Raw genomic sequence first — 19808 nt, 5'->3', positions numbered from 1 at the left:
ACCTGTCTTAATTGATGTTCTCAAATTAAGCAGCCATCCCATAATGGTGAGTTATATCGTTGATTAGCAAGTAGATACGTATAAAAAAAAATTAATCATACCGTATTACGTTTGTTTCACCATTTCATCATCAGCATGTCTGTATAATTCAACTGTAGGACATTGTAAAAAGAAAAGTTGGAAGCATACGCACGTGTTCATCTTCGTGTCCATTTGTCGACTAGCCCAGAAGGATGAACGGCTAGGTGGTCTACGCACCGACTACCCGGACAGGAATTGGAATCCAGGTCCGATAACCACTAGGCCTGCTGTCCTCTCTTCTACATATATGTGTATCATATACCATTTCCTGATATTAATTGCTTTTTTATGTCTTCTGCCTTTCAATCATTCAATTAACGGGAGCATACGCCGGGGGGCGCGTCGCTTCGCCCACCCCACGACGCCAATTTGGAAGGCGGTGGCTGAGTCGACAGCATGACGGCGCCGCGTTCAGGACGACGCGAGTTTAATCCCTGCCCGGTGCCACCAAGCTGGGATTTTTCAGCCGAGTGGCTTAAAACTACCCACATGCTGTCCAGAAGACCACCTATCAACCCGGACTCTAGATTCTAGGATTAAAGATGAGCTCCGGGAGGGCAGCATGAGCCAATGCAAAATGGCGCCACTATAAACACTGGCCTGCGCCACAACGGGCTGGGCCATACCATCAGGCCCCTCCAAAAACAAGCCTACCGGCGCCACAGGCGAAGATGTACAAAAAAAAAAGAAAAAAAAAAAGGGGGGGGGGGGGGCCGCCGTATAAATGTCCTTGCAGGCCCCCTGGTCTTCTACCTTTGCTTGTTCTCTTATCTAGATTCATACATACACACACACACACAAAAAAAAAAAATACTACCATACCCCAGCATCGTCTATGCCTTTAGTAATGCCTTGCAAAGTCATTACGTTTGTTTGGCATGTTAAACTACCAACATTATGACTTTCAGTACACTAGATACAACGCCAAGAGTAGAGTTGGTAAATGCTGGGAGAGTTGCTTGGCGCGGTGCATATTGTATACACGGAGGTTTAACCTACTCTTGTTTATAATCATGGTGCTACGCCTTCGTGATGAAGTGGTGAATCCGGGCCCGGGAAGTCGGCGTCTAGCTTTAAACGCTGTTCATCCTCCCCGATCAATGGGTACCTGCTGGGGAAACTTCGGAATGGTAGACTGGTAACCCGGATGGCACACCTCTCAAGTGTCCAAGGGTAATGGCTTCTTACTCATCAGGCGCAGGCTCAAGGCCAATGCGACGGAGATGAGCACCGAGGTCACGCGCAGCTAAAGCATATGCCCCCTAACTTTACCGTAACCTGCCCTCAGGTCACTGAGTGATCAGCAGGGTCATTAGTCCTCCTACGGCTCGCAGGCAGCATCGCCTCCCGATAATTCTTTAGACTCCTTGGCCTTGCAGACGACCAAGGATGATAGAGAGCAATCCCCGCCAGAAAGCAGAGAATCCTTGAGGAACGTTGTTGACGTGCAAGAATGACCAAAACTATTACGACTGTTTTGCACCCCTCCCCCTTCCTGCCAAAACACTGTCCTACTCAGATGACAGGTGGTGGAGGACAGACGACCAACACTATCACATTTTTATTCGTCAAGACCACATGTTAATTTAGGCACAAGTACGAGATCTACAGTTCAAAAGAAAATTTTTCCTAGCTACTTTGCATAATTGTGTTAGCCAGGTATTCTTAAAACATCCGTTTTCTCAACAAAATATTGAGAAATGGCATGGGTTCAATTATTGTTGTTTCTAATGATGAAGATGATGCATAGCTTATGTTTTCCTACTGGAAAGTACTTACCCATGCTGCAAGGATCCTGTAAACTGGTCTATGGTGCGGCATTAACACAACAGAGACATCACACAAGCTCGTCATCGGCCCGACTTGGCAGGGTTACCGACAGGAAGCACAAGAAAATTTAAATAGCACCGGCCAAAGGAGAAGCGGTACCCGCCGTACCTGTTATCCACAGTGACGTCACTGATAAAACAGCCGAGTCGTGTCTTACGCGTGGGAGCAATTCTTGGCAAGGGACTGGAAGACGTCTTAGAACTAACAAAGTACAAACCAAAATAACGATCGGCAGTACTCGCAAACTTAGAGGGGCCTATGACGAAGCTTAACCTGTACTAGGGTGTACGATAACGTTTAGCTATACCCGCGGCAGCACCAGCCAGCGCCAATTGTAACACTCAATCAACACTCAGCAAAGGTCAGAGCAGGATGTGTCTCTCATTCATCCTGGACCTCTTATATGGCGCAGTGAAAGCCCGTCAAGACAAAAAGAGTCTAGTATCCTCGAGGGTGAGCTACACGACACACCCGTCATGGGACACCACGTTGGAGGGTGAGCCAAAATGATGCTTCGTTCACCTGGTAAGTCACTTAAACAACTCTCCACAATATGCAAGGTGTACAGGAGCCTGCAGACACTCACCTTATCATATTGTTCAGATAAAAACCGAGAAGCTGCCCACGAGCCGCCAGAAACTATTACGGAACGCCACGAGGTAAGAAATACTATGGGCTGGAGGAGGACCTGTGTTCCACGAATCTTTTCGCAGCCACAAAATAGCTCGCAGAGGTTCAACTTTCTTCCTTTTTCTATGTTTCACTCACCGCTATCGTTTACTTTTCCTAATTCGGCTCCAATACGTGGCACAAACATCAGAGACACACTTTTAATCAAGAGAAGGCTTTATAACAAACGAGTAGGGCAGATTTTAGAAAGAATTACCCCCACGCTGATGTTCACTCAGTTTTTGCTTGTTTGGTCTGTTGGTCTGGTGTGTTGTTCTCTTACGGCAATATCAACCATTACAAAAGATATCAAGTGGACAAACTAGAACAAAACCAGGCATATTAATGTTTCCCTGCTGTGTATTCCTTTGTGCGCATGCGTAGTGGACAGCAGATGCGACTTATTTCTGTGAGGAGGTTTTCTCGCAACACCGCCAGCGCCATCTGTCATGAGCAGACGTTTCGATTCCCTGTTCGAGAAACGTTACACACTATATATTTAAGTGGTAAGACAGCGTATTAACATTGTCTTTAATAGTACTGTGTGATATTTTGTGGTCACTTATAAATACAACTCATATAACTGGTTGACTCATTGGTTCATGGGTCGAGTAGTAGGCTAATTATGAAATTCATGAAGCTCATCTACGGCGCCCATTTTGTTTTATTTCACTCGCAGGTCGTCTTCTGTCACGATTTTCAGTAAAATAGCATTTAAATGAATACAAGCAAGCATTAATAGGCTGTAAAGTTACTCTAGATACTTATAAAGCAGAGACTTTTCAGTGAACCTCAACTTTTGGAAAATCACAAAATAGTCAGCAAATATTCCTACATTTTATGATAACAAAAATAAGTTTCATTTTTGCAGTGCTTGAATGACTGCAAGCAAAATGCTTATCATTGTGTATGTTGTTAGTAAGGAAGGAGGGCTGCTGTATTTGTTTCCCTTACTTATTTACCTCATCACTCTCCCTAATCCCCTCCGCCTCTTCCCTTTCACTTTGCCAAGTAAGCAAGTCATTCCAACTGCTTGCTCACACCAGCGGACACATCTGGGCCCCAACCTAACCACCGGCCCTCTGCTGTGTTCAGCAGGGCTGGCTTTAGATCACCTGGACCAATTAAAGGGCCAGCACCAGGGCCATCGCTCCATTGCTCTAGCCTCGTCAAATGCACACTGCAACATTCACCTAGCAGTGACGGCGGCGGCTAACACTACAATGAAATTTGTACAGAGAATAGCTCAAAGACTGGCCCTGTCTGTATTCTTTTCATTAATTTCTCATCATTTTAAAGTAACATCCAACACTAAGATGGACTATCAAAGAAAGGAAATAATTAATAATAATAATTATTGTGCCTTCTTTACAATGTAGATCTCCAAACTTAAGGAGTCCTTAAGGACTCTCACTTCTACCGTGTTACTAAACAGTCCTTCTTTGGAGCACTGTGGCAAGCATAATTATAATCCATCAGCGGGTGTTATCTACCCCCGCTTAGCTTTCATTACTAAAATTTACCTTCAAATTTTTAGGTTGCAGGAAGCATATGAAATGTTCATTAAATTATAAAAGGAACCATCTCACCATTTCATTCTTGTTTTACTTGTATAAATGCTACTATTTAAGTACCCTATGAAATTTATTTTCTTAAAAAGATTTATCCCGATTTTTGCCACAAAAAAAAACAAGTTCTACACATACTCTCAATATTTATCAATACAAGGGATATGCTGTACAGTTCCATTCATCATTCGTGATTAATAGCTCACGTGGCTAAAAACGTAGTAAAGAGCCAAGTCATATTTACACTTACCTTTGCACATGAAAATAAGCACAGCAAGATGAACCTGCATTTTTTCATCTATACCTTGGAGGGCTATCATTATGTGGCAATACATCTTCTTCTTACAAGAGGTTTGAATGACAACAAAATCATTAACATCTTCAAAAAGAATTCGTGTGTTAGTAAAAAAGAAAAAAATACAGCTTGCTACAAATTTACATTGTACAAAAATGGTTAACTGAACATACTTTTCATGAAGTCAGTCAGGTTCCTTCACCATTACTGGCAGTGTGTGGCACGCATTACAGCTTTAAATAAATATATCTGAGATACAACTCCTGATCATATTAGCACCATATTAGTAATGCTATACATTTTAAAAGCAGGACTAAAATATTTCAAAATAATCCTAAGTACAGCAAAACAAAGATTACTTATCCTTTTAATTTTACTGTATTTTCATATAGATGTGGACATACACAGTTCCTACTGACTAGTAATGCAAGCGCAAGCTAGGCAAACGCTATCAACATTCAGACATTTAAGGCTCAAGTAAAGGTGAGACTGGCAGTGACACAATATGCAGGCAAGGGTCTAGAGGGCAACCATTCATAACCAGCACACAGCGGGCGTGTGACACAGCAAGATGCTGTGGGTGTCTTGATGCCACAGCCCCTTCTCAGTAGCCAACTGTACACCAACAGTATATTTTCATGTAGTACATTATAGTTTCTACACAATCATTTCTGTGTATTTTCATGTGTCTTATACTGTTAAAAATATATCACGGTGGTCCTTATTGTAAAAATCACAGCATCTTTACTGTGGATGCACATGTTACACTAGGCCTGTTCAAGTGGAACTTCACCCACCTGCATGGGTTATGCACCTCAAGTGAAGCCTTTCTTCATGTGAGACAAGGCATTCACACAGCAATAAGCCACATAACTCGGATCACATCCAAGGCACTGTAAAGTTTCAGTGAGTTTCCTTGTGTAAGATTATCATTACACCCTTATTTGCAAATTCAACAACATGAGCAGCTCAGAAATTCACCACACTGAACTGGTTATTTAAAAGAAAAGATAGTAAAAGTGCTAAAATACTCCTGTGCTTGTCTCAGCATACAGGACAGCATTGGTCAGGCTCCTGCCTTGGGTTATTGCACGTCACAGGTGGACACCGAATGACTCGACATCGAACATTTCCTCTCTGTAAAGGAAAGACAGTTTTAAAAACATCCTTATTTATTGCTACCATGCATTCCTCTGATAAAACTATTCATATGAAGTTAAAGGTCACATATAAGATGAGTTTGAGAACATACTACTTATGGAAAAAGAATGCATTTAAGCAAATTATAATGAAAGCAAAAAATTGACACATAAGATGAAACAACAATTAATTAATAGTTTACACAGCATTCACAACACTGATCTAATTGTCAGTTGACAAAATTTTGAACAAACACTTTAATGCATTTCACTGAACTATAATCATCTAAAAGATATAGGCCTATACAGGAAGGATCAAGAAATATCACACAAAGGAATCATAAAGTAACTACATGCCATTGACACCAGCACTTGATACTCCTCTTAGAAACTAGGCTAAACATCAAACATTCCTAATGCAATAGAAAACACAAGTAATTGACAATATTCTATGGGATTGTGACCAGCAAAACTCACCCTACACCTGCAGACAGTGCAGGAGTCCTTCTGCCACTCTTCTCCAGGGAGGCGACTCTGGCTCGTCTCATCCACACATCCTTTTCTCCTCCTTTTTCTTATGCTTCCCCCACACATATGCTCCACAGAATTTACCTGTATATAATAATGTGCACTGTAATGCCACTAATTCCAGAAATAATATTAAAAGTACAACTGCAAATATAAATAAGATGCTCAGTCACAAGAGCAACTTCTATGTGAATTTTATGGATATGATATGAGAGACAAAATCATTGATTAAACTCGAATACCTTATTGTTGAGTTCAAGAACAGTTTTTGAAAGGTGCTCTACTAAGGCTTCAATTCCTTCAATGCGCTGTTCTGTGAGGTCCTCTTTATAACCCCCGATATCATTAGCATCCTCCTCATCGATGGTGTTGTGTCGTGGTTCTTCTTGTTTGTCCTTTACCTCATGATGTTTGGGTGTTCTCCTGAGGCAAAGAAAGTTTTGCATTATGCCAGAATTCAAATACATGCTAACAACTACGCTTCTTATCATTCTGACCCTGACAATTGATAACTTCTGATGAATCCTGGCTCCTACTGAGTAGCTATGTAACTATGAAAAAATGTGAATAGTTGTTGAATTTCTACTTTTGATGAAACATTTTTGTGGAACTTAGTCAAATACAAATGCCTTCAGTTCATTATGCTTCTGATCATGTTCTATTTTAATTACTATAGGTGCAACTTTATATGATATAGATCACGACACTCATTTTTCTGTCAGCCTCATGTTTGTTCCCATATCTGATACATACGTATACTCAAAAGTGTTGTAGTTCACTAGTTTAAGTTATTGTTTAACTTTCATGGTAAGAGTTTTATTATACTATCCAGTATATTCTTAACTTAGAAACTATATGTTTTATCCATCACATGTACCGATAAATACATTTGTTTTGAGTCTGTCAAAAGAAATCTACAAGATTGTTAATATAATATTTAAATCTCAGAATAGAAAAAAATACATCAGTCAGTACAACTGTATCATGTGGTTCAACTTAATGCTAGACTGAAGTACAGTCAGTCAGCACAAAAATTACCCCATATCATCATGTAGTACAGTAAACCTTCGCTTTAACAAACCAGTTAGGGAGAAGAGGGTGATGTTATGTCCAAAATCCATTATATACGGGCAATTCAAACTTTTTGCATGTAGCTAACTTTGATCATTATATGAGCTGTGAGTTTGCTATTTCCAACCATTTACATAAATAACAAAATTTGTTCATTATATTAGATGAAAGTTGAGGCACAGCAGAGTGAGAACAGAGGTGATTACAGTCAGGCGGAGAAAACTAGACTGACTAGACACTCTCTGCCTGCTCAGCCTTGTCTCCACTGGCGCTAACCAACATGCGTGTACATGTTTGGCCAGCCCATCACCGAACATAACACTGCACTTTCTAAACTTTTTCAGTAAATTCCCACATGTGCCAGACCAGCCCCAAAAGTTTGTTAGTGCCAAAATTCATTAAATCGAAGTCCGTAAAAGCAAGAGTTTATTGTACTTCAGTACCGGTATATTAGCTCGGTAAACTTTGATTAATTGAAACTACAAACTACTATTCTTACAAACCTATGTTGATCTTCATAAGAAAATGATGCATTCTTTAGGGCATTACTAGAATGAATAACGTCATGATAATTGACATCATTCTCTGTCGTCGTGTAAGCCTGCCTCTTATCTCTCTCCATTAAAAAATGCTCCCGATCCTCAACATGTGAATATTCAACATGCCGTCGGAAGCGAAAACCTGGTGCTTGTGTCAAACTGAAGAAGTTGCCAGCAGTCCTACAGTCTGCAAGTACATATTATTAATTACATTAGGAATTTTAGTGGCACCTATTCTCCTGATGGCACTATGTAAAACTATTGAGACATACTCTCAGGTTTTGCTAACTATATTTGAACACTTATTCATTCAGTTCTAGTGGAAAGCAAATTCTTAAGATTGAAAGACGATAGCATTAAAAATAAAGTAAATCGAAAGGGAGATGATATTACCAGTAATACTAAAAAAATCATCTACCAAACTGCTAAAACTGTAATTCAACATGCCAAGTGCTTATTTTGAAACTTTGTACTGTAAAATTACATAGGTTAATGACAAAAACGAGATTACAGAGGTGCATTACATCCAAAGCAATCTATCTGATCTTGAATGTAAATATTAGTCTCAAATCTTGTTTTTCCCCTTTCCAGTGATGTTACACAACTAATGTCAAATAATCATAGATCTATGAGTGAAAAAATGGTTGTAAAAAACTTTATAACATATTCTAACAAATGTGAAGACCATATCAAGCAATGATAAATGACTAACTATAATTCAGTTCTCCTATATGTATAATTGAAAAAAGGGTTGTCAAGGTGGATACATGAGAAATGTTATAAAAATTACATGAACACAGTTATATTTACCAATAAAATAGATAAATTATATGCATAACAGCAAAACATGGTCATGCTCTTTGAAGGCGGCAATCTTACAAAAAAGAGGTTTAATAGAATCAATGAGGGTTGCTAGTTTTCAAAATAGCCACAGGTGAGTGAAAACAACAAAGTTCAAACTTATTACCTGTGCAGCAATCAGTCCATAGACGTAGATTAACATCTGGCAGACTGGAACACTGCACAAACGCTGGAGATTGTTCCCTTGGCAAGATAAAAACATCAGCGGTGACATCCTGTACGTCATCACCATTGTCGCATATGACCCGGCCCAGTGTGGCCTGTTTGATCTGCTGGAGCTGCTCCCTCTTGAAAATATTTGAATTTTCATACCAAAACCTGAAAACAAATTCAACACTGTGTCAACTCAGTGTGTTTTCAATAACAGGGTGGTGGTTCTTATCTAAAAACAAGTACAAAAGGACTTTTGAATTTGTGTTGATTTTTCACAATTATTTGTGTTTAAAGTCTTCCAAAGCTGTATTTTTTTTTTAATGACAAATTGTTTTATCAGTCAATCACTCAATGGCCTCTGTCAGTAATAGAGTGGCTATCATCATCCACCTTTGAATATTTTGGCATAAAACCCATCAGATTTTCACATCTTTTTTCTGCATAGAAATTAAACCGTGTTGCTGGTCATTCATCTAATACCACCATTGTTTTCACTTGTCTGCACTGCTAACATTACCTTATGAGAACCATTTGATGTCACATTACTAATAAGATGTTTTGACTCTTCTTATTTAGTCTGATAAAATAGTGTGTATATTGACAACATCATTATCATTGGCATGGTATATCAGTTAACTCTTTCATGTCTGAGGTGTTTGAAAAAATGGGAGTTGTGTGTGACTTCAGCTGAAGGTGGGTATATTGCCAGTAATGTAGAGACGTTTTAGTTCCACTGCCTGTATGGCAATTATTAATCAGCCTAAAGAAGTGAATTTGATCTTGTTGTGAGCTTAGTAATGGTGCTTTATCGTACCCTGTACAAAAAAATGTACAAAATTATCTGCAAAACAAATGAGTGGAAGTTAGCCAGCATACAATAAATGTAGGCTACACTTTACTTAAAATATAGTCTATTAATAAAAACAACTGAAGATAAAGTAAATTTTCAGAATTCATAATGTGGCCTGATAAATTTCCTCTCCAATGATGTATCATGTATTGTATTTAGACCAATATTACTGCAGAATTTTAACAAACTGTTTTAGTTTTCATCACTGGTAGGCACCAGTACTACAACAAGCTAAGGTCCACCCACTGGCTGGGCACCGCCCCCACCACCACTGTCTTCACCACCTAACTTGTGGCAGCCCTTTAGTTTTTCTTCTTTTGAATATTTATTCCAGTGATGGCCAAAACCATTATCTCTACATCTGAGTGTCAAAGGCCAATGACGGCAGTACCTACATGAAAGGGTTGATAGAGCACTTGCTTACCAACCTGGCATACAATTTGGATTATTGCTCAGATCCATGAGAATTTTTCTGTTACTGATCAGCATCTCATACTCACTGGTCATTATGGGTGCTAAGTGGTTCCCTTATAAAGTTCCCCTATCTGGCCAAAATACAGATATTTGCCCAACACTGGTGTAACAGTGCTTATTTAATTACTTTGGGTGTTACCAGCTGCCTACTGATGAGATGCTGCAAAAATGCCCAGCAGACTTGAATCTTACACTTCACAAGGGCCACCAGCAGAACATCCACACAGCCAAGTGAAGCCTGATGCTCTATGGTTTGCTGGGGGTTTTCTTTCCATTATTTTTAAATCTAGCTTTCTTAATTTGTTTAGAATCTGATATTTTCCTCCATAGTTTTCTTTAAAGAATTAACAATTCACATTTTTTCTTTCATCATGTATCTGCATTTTGCTTTTTTGTATGTGTCTTTGTGTGAGAATATGTCAGTGGTGTTGTGTGATGACAAAATTACCTGTCTCCATCCCTAAGCCTCCTGAACTGGTCCACCAAGAGGCATAGGAAGGTGGGGCCCACACGGGCACCCTCCACGGGGTCCTCCAGCAGTCCACCCACCCACGCATCCACATTGCCTGAGAACCACAACAAACTAATTTTATCTATGATCAAATTAACTGTTACCAATAAAAACTGATTTAACATGTAAGATATTTTCCTGTTGTACTTAAAATTCAAGACTTTAGTTTGTGGTATGATATAATTCATTGATTTCAATGTACACACATTGGTATTCTTATGCTTATGAGAAATGCATAATGCATTCTAACATAATGTAAAAATGATGAGGAATAAAATAACAAAATTGCATGACAAAGACTGAACAATAATATCTATGGAGAGCTGAAAATAGAAATACTACCTGGGTGTCCATATAGCTGCTTCAACCTTTGTCGAACTTCAGTTGAGGATATGTCATTGCTCAGCTCATCAAAGTCCTCAGGCACTGAGAGGTTACACACCCGCCGCCACTCTGTGTAGCCTGGCAAGCCGTGGTCTCGGCCGCGTTGGATGTTGAGGGAGGCCAAGTCCAGCGCTACTTCATGGGCAGCTCGGAACAATTTCTCAGTCAACTCTGAGTTTAAAAACTGACCTGGAGTCTGAAAATATACAATACAAAAAGCATTATACTGTAATTGATCAGCTATAAGAAACTCAGCCGTATATTTGTATGTGAATACAACTTGCTCCCTCATTTTTATATGATTAGATATTTAGATAAACTGATGTCCTTCCTTTTCATCCCTTTCTGTACCAGTTTCTAAGAAAATCTAATATTTAAAAAAATATTCTAGATATGACTTCCCTGCATTATTGATTTGTATTTACTTTCAGTTTAGCCGGGGTGGCAAATAAGCCTCTGAGAAGTGGATCAATGCCGCCCTCCTCAATGATCCTCCACGGGCTGAAGAAAGCTTTGTGCAGAGGTAAGTGGCCCTCAGGAATTGGCTGGAAGGTAGCATTTAACCGATGAAGGATGGGGTTGATCAAGGAGTGTCCAAACCTGAAAAATGTAAAATCTGTGTTATAATCAACTTTGTTAAAAATAAATATATCACAAAGTGTAAATCAAACATAACACTGCACTAAACAATCTCAACATGCAAGACATAATCTACAAGTGACCTTCCAAAAATATCTCATATTCTGCAGTGATTTATTTGTTGCATAAGTTGAGGCTTTTGGGTCAATATTTTCAGAAGGTCTATGGAATTATGCAGCCCTTTTCTTACATATCAGTTGCCTTCATGGTGTCCACAATCATATGGTTATAGTCACATAAAACTTGCAGTAAATAAATTTTGTGGTTCTTTCATTTTCAAAGTTGCTTTCCCAACAACACTGCCAATTTCTCCAAACTGGTCCCTTTCCTTATCAATTTAGATTGTATTTCTTTGCTTCACTATGTAGTTACCTTATGTTCAAAAAGGCAAAAGGCAAAACTGCTCCCTGACCCTGGGCGTTCTCCAATGCCCTCCTTTGCAACTATGAGAGTTTCCCATTTAGATATATCTTACAAATTTACAGGCCTCAAGGGTGCTGAGACACTGAACCAATTTTTAACAATAGAATTCAGATTTCACAATGAATTACAAAATTTACCAGCTTCATCACTACATGCAATGAAAATTATTATTTTTGCAAATAATGGGCAACAAGACTAAAATGTAAAATTGCCAAATATGAATTAATACCTGTAAGCTGCAGTTGCAAACACATTGCTAATTGTGGGATTCAGGTTTTGGTTGTAACCTGCGTATTCACCAAGCATCTCCATTCCCCTTCCCCCTATGATGTGAGGCAGCCAGTGGGTGTAGGTGATGTGCTGCATTTCAGCTCCAACAAGCTGCAAGTAAAAAATCACATTCTTAAAATAACTTATGTTCTGAGTCTGAAATGTTTGTGTAATATAATACAAATGCTTCCATAAATTAGAAATATAGAAACAAAAACATACCTTCCTAGCTTCATGGAAAACTGTATCACTATCCCAGTGAGGATTCATCTGCTTAAAAGCGTGGGCTATCCTGTTGTGCTCCCTGAACCACAGCGTGTGCATTGCTGTCAGGCCAGACTGCAAAGAAACATTAATAGAAACAAACTAGGAAAAAACATGCAGTAAAAGTCTGTTAATACATTTTGCAGGGGACCACTCTCATGGTACATTATCAGGAATGCAAGACTACTGGATTGTACTACATGTATAACAATTAAATGATACTTTTTTTTACAATAAAGGAGGCAGCTCTAAAGTGAAACACAAATATATAAAGACAGTCTGCTATGCACTGCTCTCTTAAAGAGAACAAAAGCAGCCAAAAACGAAGAGCTTTTTTGGCCAGGAAAGTGTCTTGATACTCTCCACATGAAAGTATGTATATCTGCTCCCCATCTGCCAGTGAAGCAGAACTGTACTGTGTTATAAGTGTTTGAACTGGATGCCTCCCTATTGCTCTCACCTCCTCATGTTATGGATCTGTGTGATGCAGGAGATAAAGGAAGAGAAATGTTATACTTTTCCATGAGCTGAAGAGATGCTCTTACCCCATGTTGATGCTGAGTGATCAGGAAGGTAAGAGAAGTAGAGGAAAGTAAAGAAGGAAGATGGAATGAAATGGAGGAACAGATCAAAGCTGGCAGTTGGACAGCACAGCTGAAATTGCATGTATTCAGGATGCAAAAAAGTTTCCCATGATAAGCACTCCCTCTTTTTTTGCATACAGGGTAGACAGATAAAGATACAAGGTAAAAGATAATGTGGAAATGTACTAATAAATGTCAAAATTGAAACATCAAGACATCATAACCAAAGCGATCATTGCATTTTGGCATCTTCCTCTATCTAGCTACTTTTTAAAAAAAAAAATTTTTTTTTATTGAAGGAACATGTTACATGCATTTGAAAAATCATGATTTGCCTTTGGCCTACCAGATATATCTTCATCATATGTAAATTCCTACTATGCAAGGCCCTCCTAGAACCTAACCCTCCATATGTAACAAGACCAGATGTAATAGCATCATAAATTAACTGTCTTGGTGTCATTTGTTATACCTCAGTAAGACCGATGCTTGTACATAAAAAGTGAGTAAAAGATGGTTATGGCTAACTTTTCTGGGGTATAAAACAAAATCAATACCTGTTCATTGGCTCTAATATCTCCCGCCAGGAAGCAGTCTATGCCACTCTCGCTCAGGTCTCTCCGGCAGTCCACCGGGGCACCAGCACTGAACGGCATCATTGGCTTTCCTGTTGGCCCCGGGATGCCATGTCTTAGCTTCCCTTCATAGTGAGTCAAGTTTCGCAAGAGCCTCACCTCTGTATCACTCGATCCATACACCTAGAAACCAGACAACACAAGCAGCACCATAATAATAAAATGAATCATATTTCTGAACACCATAATTTTCAATATACAAGAAATAATTACTTTCTTTAATTAGAATGCAGTTGGTAAGTTTATCAGATATTCTATTATGTTTTTTGTCATGTTTCAGAAAAGACGTTTTACTGTACATAGAGCTACAGCTGGACTATGTTGGTCATGAAAATAGAAACTTCATACCCACCTGGGAAGCATCCAGAAAAGAGGTGAGTTGGTTTATCTGTTCTCTCGGCAGTACCGTGTTAAAGAATACAGAGGTCATGCCAGATCCACAGACAGCCGATGACCGTGTAAATTCCATGCATCGGCGGTTCCTGATGCGAGGGTCATCTGGGGGTATCTCGATGGGGAAGCACGGTGAAGCATAGTCGCACGTCCTGCCGAAGAATTATAATGGTGAAACATTGCCTCGTTTTAAATGACAGTAAATGATGAGTGAGTGTTACGTATTGCAGTGAACATGAAGCTGATCATCATGCCGTAGGGAATGAAAACTGTCTCTTGATTGAAAACAAACTGCATATCTTTACTACAATAATGAAAATAGTCCTAACTTTTCATAAGATATATTCAATAAACAAAATATAGTTATTAGATGGTTATTTGATTATCTATAATATGATCTGGAAACTCATAGACTGTAAGAGCAAAAATCAAAATCTTCAAAAACATGTGACAGTTTGATTAGTGTGTTATCATTTTATTGTGTTGATGTTTAATTAATAATGAGAAAATGATCTAAAAAATAACAACTTGAGATTATATGTCACTATACAGCTCAGAGGTAAAGCTGAAGACATGCAAGTAGTATTCAAGGGGGGAGGAGGCCGAGTGGTGAGCATATAAATTCGATACGTCTAAGTCTGAGAGCTGGTAAAAAGTCCTTGGGGGCTCTGGAGCCAATCAGAATTTTTCCTATAAATATTTTTCGTTTGGGGAAACTCAAGTTAGTGGTGGCTGTATTGTACCAGTCAGGCATGTAACTCAAGCACTCTCCCTTATGTATGAAATGAAAAAGAAAAGAAATTAAATATATACCTTTGGCAACTTTCACCATCATGGAAACTCTCTGAGGATATGGAGGGAAGGGCGTGGTCTAGGTCATGGTCAAGGAACTGCCCCCACTGCATGAGCATGTGAGTGCAGTGATGGTCTGGGGACACTTCCTCCGTGCTGATGATGCGTGAAGATACCAGCCGAGCACTGGGCTTGAAGAAACCATGGTAACGTTGTGTTTTTGACCACCCTGAGCATAAAGAACAGGCCAAAACATTTAATTTAAACCTTTCATCCACACATCAAAGTATACTGAACTGAACAATAAACCAAGTACTAACTTGCAAGGCATGATACAAAGTTTTAATAGTGTGGCTTGCCAAGATGCTAGACATGGCTTAAGACATGTCATGAAAGACTCTTAACTGAAGGACAGTAACATGGAAGCAAGCACACAAATATATTATCATTGTGTAGGATAGATATTTCATCATACATCAGTTCATCCAATAATCATCTTGATTTTTTGGGATTCAAGACACAAGAGGATGAATCTGTACATATTGATTTACAAGTAAACCATTTAAAAACTAACCAACTGGGGTGTTGAATCCATTTTCATAAATTGGGTACAGGACACGTCTAAAACCTGTGAGGGACGACCCCCACAGTGGGTTGCGGAAATTGTTGCAGGTGCCATCAATGCTGCGGTACTTGTTATGATAACACATGTCATCACAGTAAACTGTTCGCCGATGGGCCAGGCAGCCAGACAGATTTCTCAGCAGCAGCAATTTTTCAGGAGATAGAAGGTCCTGATAGTTGAAAGCTGCAAAGAATTGCAATTTGATAATCACTTAAGGCACTGCATATAAAATAACTTAAACACTCAAGTCATACCAATAAAAATCATATGAGATAAGCAGAAATAGGGTGAGACGGGGATAAAGCACAAATGAGGGTGAAGTGTACATTTGCTCTGGTTTTGTATTATGATTCGTTCCATCAAATTGTCTCCATTGAAGTAAGCAAGCACAAGTAACATGAGGTGGCTGCAAAGGTTTTCTCAGTTCTTGCCCATATTCTGTTTTTATGTAGTATTGTCACTATTTGTATCCATATTGTTACTTTTTACACTGTCATTAACTTATGTACGTATTAATCAATAGTAATTGCAGACCTTGATGATTATGTACTGCCTGTGTGCCTCACATATCATTTTAGCTAGTGCTGGAAACATTCCAAGCTTTGTAAATGGTTGGTGAGTTTTCACCAAGGAATTAACAATTTTATATTATTACATATTTTGTATGTATCATCTGGTTTGTTACTTTAATTACATGCTGCTTTTATTCCCAATAACTAAGTCACTAATTGGACGTGTGCAGGGCTAGGGGGTGCAATAAAAACAAATATATATATATATATATATATATATATATATATATATATATATATATATATATATATATATATATATATATATATATATATATATATATATATATATATATACAGAAATTTTGAAATCTACATATTATTTTTAGGAAAGTCATTAAACAAAATTTCTTTATATATAGAATTATAGCACTGAATGGAAAAGTTACGAGGTGAACATTAAAACTGAAAACATAAAAATCACGAAAGGCATTGTCTCGTCTGATTTTATTGGCCATCTACTAGCCTTAAAATACTTACCTGTAAGATTGAATACCATGCCTGACTCTATGTGCGTCCGGACAATATTCAAAGTCTGTTCTATCTTCTCAGCGGCTCGAGCTATTTCTCTTCCCTCAGAAGTTGGAAACCGGAATATTCGCAAAAGCTCATGAGGATTTGGGATGTGGGTTCTCTCTCGTTGAAACAAGTGGCTGCAAAAAAGAAACCAATTTTGTATTTGACTGCAATATACTTTTTGTTACTACTTAAGACACACAAAACAAAGACAAGGAAATATCTGACGAGGAACTGCAGAGTAGAACTTTTCATGATTTGAATTAGAAACAATATTTACAAAATGAGTGCAAAACAAATTAATTTACAACTATGTGGTACAGGATACACGTAAAACAAATTTTTCAAACCTAATTGTGTCATTAACAGCTCTATCCACCTGTCGGTCAGCTTCCTCAAAGCTCCTCTGCAGGAATGGGTCTCCTATATGGGGCCTTTCTTTTTCTATAAGGGAAAAGAAGTGCCAGTTGGACAAAGTAAGGTTTAATAATTTTTGGTAGCTGTTCTTGAGGCAATTTAGGATAATTTGATATAGAATACCTCGCAGAGGTAGCAACTAAAATTCTACATCGAAGTGTACTGCCATAGTGATAAGGGTAGGCAAGAGGACACAGTAGTGAGGAGAATGAAGCAATAAACTTGAAAGTTTCCATTGTGAAAGTTGACAAAGTAAAGACAGCTCTTAGAGGAGTGAGCAGGGGTAATGAAGGAAGAAAATGGCTCAACTATAGACCTAATCAAAGATGCAGGCAATTTCTTTCTTAGAAAGCTAACACAGATATACATGTACAATAAGCCTGTAAAATAAAGAGTTCATACAGCCTGGAAGAAAATTATCATTCCATCAATTCACTAAAAGGTAATTTTTTTTTTTTGAAATTATTGACCAGTTGATTTACTCCCCAAAACTTTAAAAAATTACAATTATAATTACAAACAAAATAATGTCACTTTAGAATCTAACTACAAGAGAAATGACAGGATTTTGTAGATATTCAATAACTGACCACATTCATGTTATTAATCAAGTTTAGATAAGCCAATCAAATACAGTAAACCGTAATGGATAGATTCCACAAATTATAAGAAAACCTTTGAATTAGTTAAAAACTTCAATATTAATGCAGGGCTTCATGAATTAGGGCTTAGATGAACCGTACTACAAGGATGTGTTGGCAGATAAATAATGGTATATAGAGACAGAAGAGCAACCATTTAGCTTTACAAGAAAAGTGAAAAATTTCTACTTCCAAAGCACACATAAGCCAAAACTATATCCTTAACCCAGTAGCAACAGGGATCATGTTTCTTAATGGTCCCTCTAAGTGAGAAAAATGAGAAAAAATCATCACTCACACAAACCATTTCATAATATATAGCAAAGCATTTGTGATCAGTTTATGCATCATCTATTTTGGGGGGTTTATATGATGGCACAAATTTGGCCCGTCGCTGCTACTGGCTTAGGTGTTGCCCCAAAAATTCTGCAAAGATATTTTTCCAATGCCAGAAGCTGTTTAGTCCTAGGAAACTATAAATATTGACTAGGGTGCAGTTCCTTGAGCATTCTTGCTAAGTATCTTCAGAAATGCTGAGTAAAGATGTGTCAACTGCAAATCTAAAATAGTTCTTTCCTGCAGAATGGGTTTCCTTTAACTGTATGTCCTATTTGTGCATTTCTCAACTGTATCATATACTTCACAGCAAATCAGCGTTTATTATCTGTTGGTAGGACAATTAATAATGATTGAGGATTAAATAAATGGAATTAATCTACCTAAAATGATCAGTTTATAAAAAGTTAGTCTGCTGAAAAGAAAACAGAAGAATAGTAATGGATAGTGTGGTTTTATTAAGAATAGTAATATCTTGAATAGTATGAGGAAACATTGTCATTATGGGCCAATACACTACATCAGGCCAGAGGAAGCAAAGCAAAGTAGGGCTGATACAGTCAACATTACAATAAAAATTCATTAATAATGTCTGTGATAGTCCAACAAGTCCTTTTTTATCCATCCAGTAAGAGATAATTCAGTGCCTCCAAATACTCCATTTCCTCCTTCATGTGGATGCTGAAATAATGTGTGAGCCGAACTGAAAATTCAAACCGAAAGCTGCACTTCTGCCCTTGACTATGCACGGGGCTGATGGAAGGGGAGGTTGGTGGGGAGAGGAATGGACAGTGGAAAGGAGTGGGGAAAGAGGGAGTTGGGGAGAGATAGAGTAATGGGGAAGAGTGTTTTGAATCTTACCTTCTACAGTTACTCTGGCATTGACAGTGACGTAACCAACACCATTCTGTGCACTACACTCATAGAGGCCGGCATCCTCTCGAGTCAAATTGTGTATTGATAAAGAGTCATCGCTTTCAATCCTGTGAAACAAGAAGCTTTTTTATGCAAACAGCCAAGTCAGGAAAACTGCACACATACATTATTTTCAACTATAAAGACATTCCCATGATAAAAGTGACCTAAGTGACCTACCTGTCCCTAGACCCTTTGTTCACCATCAGAATCTCTTGTAAGAAAGATACCTCAGTTGCCCTTAATCACGCAACCCATGTTATTTGGCTGTTGCTAAACACGTGTGATAACAGTGCCCTATAAGACTTAGTGAATAAACCACTACTTTTGATCTGTGGTATAAATGATCATCAATTTATTTAATTCTGAGGTATAATGACAAATATTAATGAGTGCCCATGAAGAGCTCAACAAATACACACACATGAACAAAAGGCTAAAACCTAACTGTATCATAAAAAAAATAATTATCCTACAAGTAATAGAAGCGCAACATTTATCCCAGTTATTTCAGTGTTTTACTACCTATATTTGTTACTGTTGATCACTATGGTGCCATCCTTCCTCCAGCTGATGGTTGGCCGGGGTTGCCCTTCAGCCTGGCAGGGGAGTACAATGGCCTCGTCACCTTCCTTAGCCAGCATGTCTCGAGGCTCCACACGAATAACAGGAGCTACCTAGGAATGAGGAGAGTGCAAATGATGAAAATGAAATTACAGAATATTGAAGTCTATATAACAGAGACTGAACACCACTCAAGAGAATCAACCTTAAAGCAAGAATTAATTGTATTACATCCCATGTATTTATTTCATTGGATTTTCTTGGATTTT

At 38.4% G+C, this 19808-nt stretch overlaps 1 protein-coding gene and 1 long non-coding RNA gene across 4 annotated transcripts in view; one reads left to right on the top strand and one right to left on the bottom strand.

Moving 5' to 3' along the window:
- Positions 1-1633: 1633 nt before the first annotated feature.
- LOC127009245 (uncharacterized) lies at positions 1634-19679 on the top strand. Of its 2 annotated transcripts, XR_007761740.1 has the most exons (5): positions 1634-3086; positions 11385-11476; positions 13721-13840; positions 14049-14142; positions 19546-19679. It is a non-coding gene; the product is annotated as an uncharacterized LOC127009245 (long non-coding RNA). The 2 variants fall into 2 exon arrangements; XR_007761741.1 differs by lacking the exon at positions 13721-13840.
- LOC127009244 (peroxidasin-like) overlaps positions 3404-19808 on the bottom strand; it is a 35939-nt gene continuing 19534 nt past the window's right edge. For both annotated transcript variants that reach the window (XM_050882119.1, XM_050882120.1), the window contains exons 13-30: positions 19501-19652; positions 18922-19043; positions 17017-17110; positions 16631-16803; positions 15528-15761; positions 14975-15182; positions 14121-14313; positions 13691-13891; positions 12508-12624; positions 12245-12396; positions 11379-11553; positions 10912-11149; positions 10507-10624; positions 8688-8899; positions 7685-7907; positions 6353-6533; positions 6060-6194; positions 3404-5580 (exon numbers count right to left, since the gene is read on the bottom strand). In XM_050882119.1, the coding sequence (XP_050738076.1) occupies positions 5488-5580; positions 6060-6194; positions 6353-6533; positions 7685-7907; positions 8688-8899; positions 10507-10624; positions 10912-11149; positions 11379-11553; positions 12245-12396; positions 12508-12624; positions 13691-13891; positions 14121-14313; positions 14975-15182; positions 15528-15761; positions 16631-16803; positions 17017-17110; positions 18922-19043; positions 19501-19652 (3021 nt within the window). In that variant the 3' untranslated portion in view covers positions 3404-5487. The remainder of the gene's footprint in view (positions 5581-6059; positions 6195-6352; positions 6534-7684; positions 7908-8687; positions 8900-10506; positions 10625-10911; positions 11150-11378; positions 11554-12244; positions 12397-12507; positions 12625-13690; positions 13892-14120; positions 14314-14974; positions 15183-15527; positions 15762-16630; positions 16804-17016; positions 17111-18921; positions 19044-19500; positions 19653-19808) is intronic.

This window comes from Eriocheir sinensis, chromosome 40 (assembly GCF_024679095.1).
Source record: "Eriocheir sinensis breed Jianghai 21 chromosome 40, ASM2467909v1, whole genome shotgun sequence".
NCBI lineage: Eukaryota > Metazoa > Arthropoda > Malacostraca > Decapoda > Varunidae > Eriocheir > Eriocheir sinensis.
This window is presented reverse-complemented; position numbering and strand designations above follow the sequence as displayed.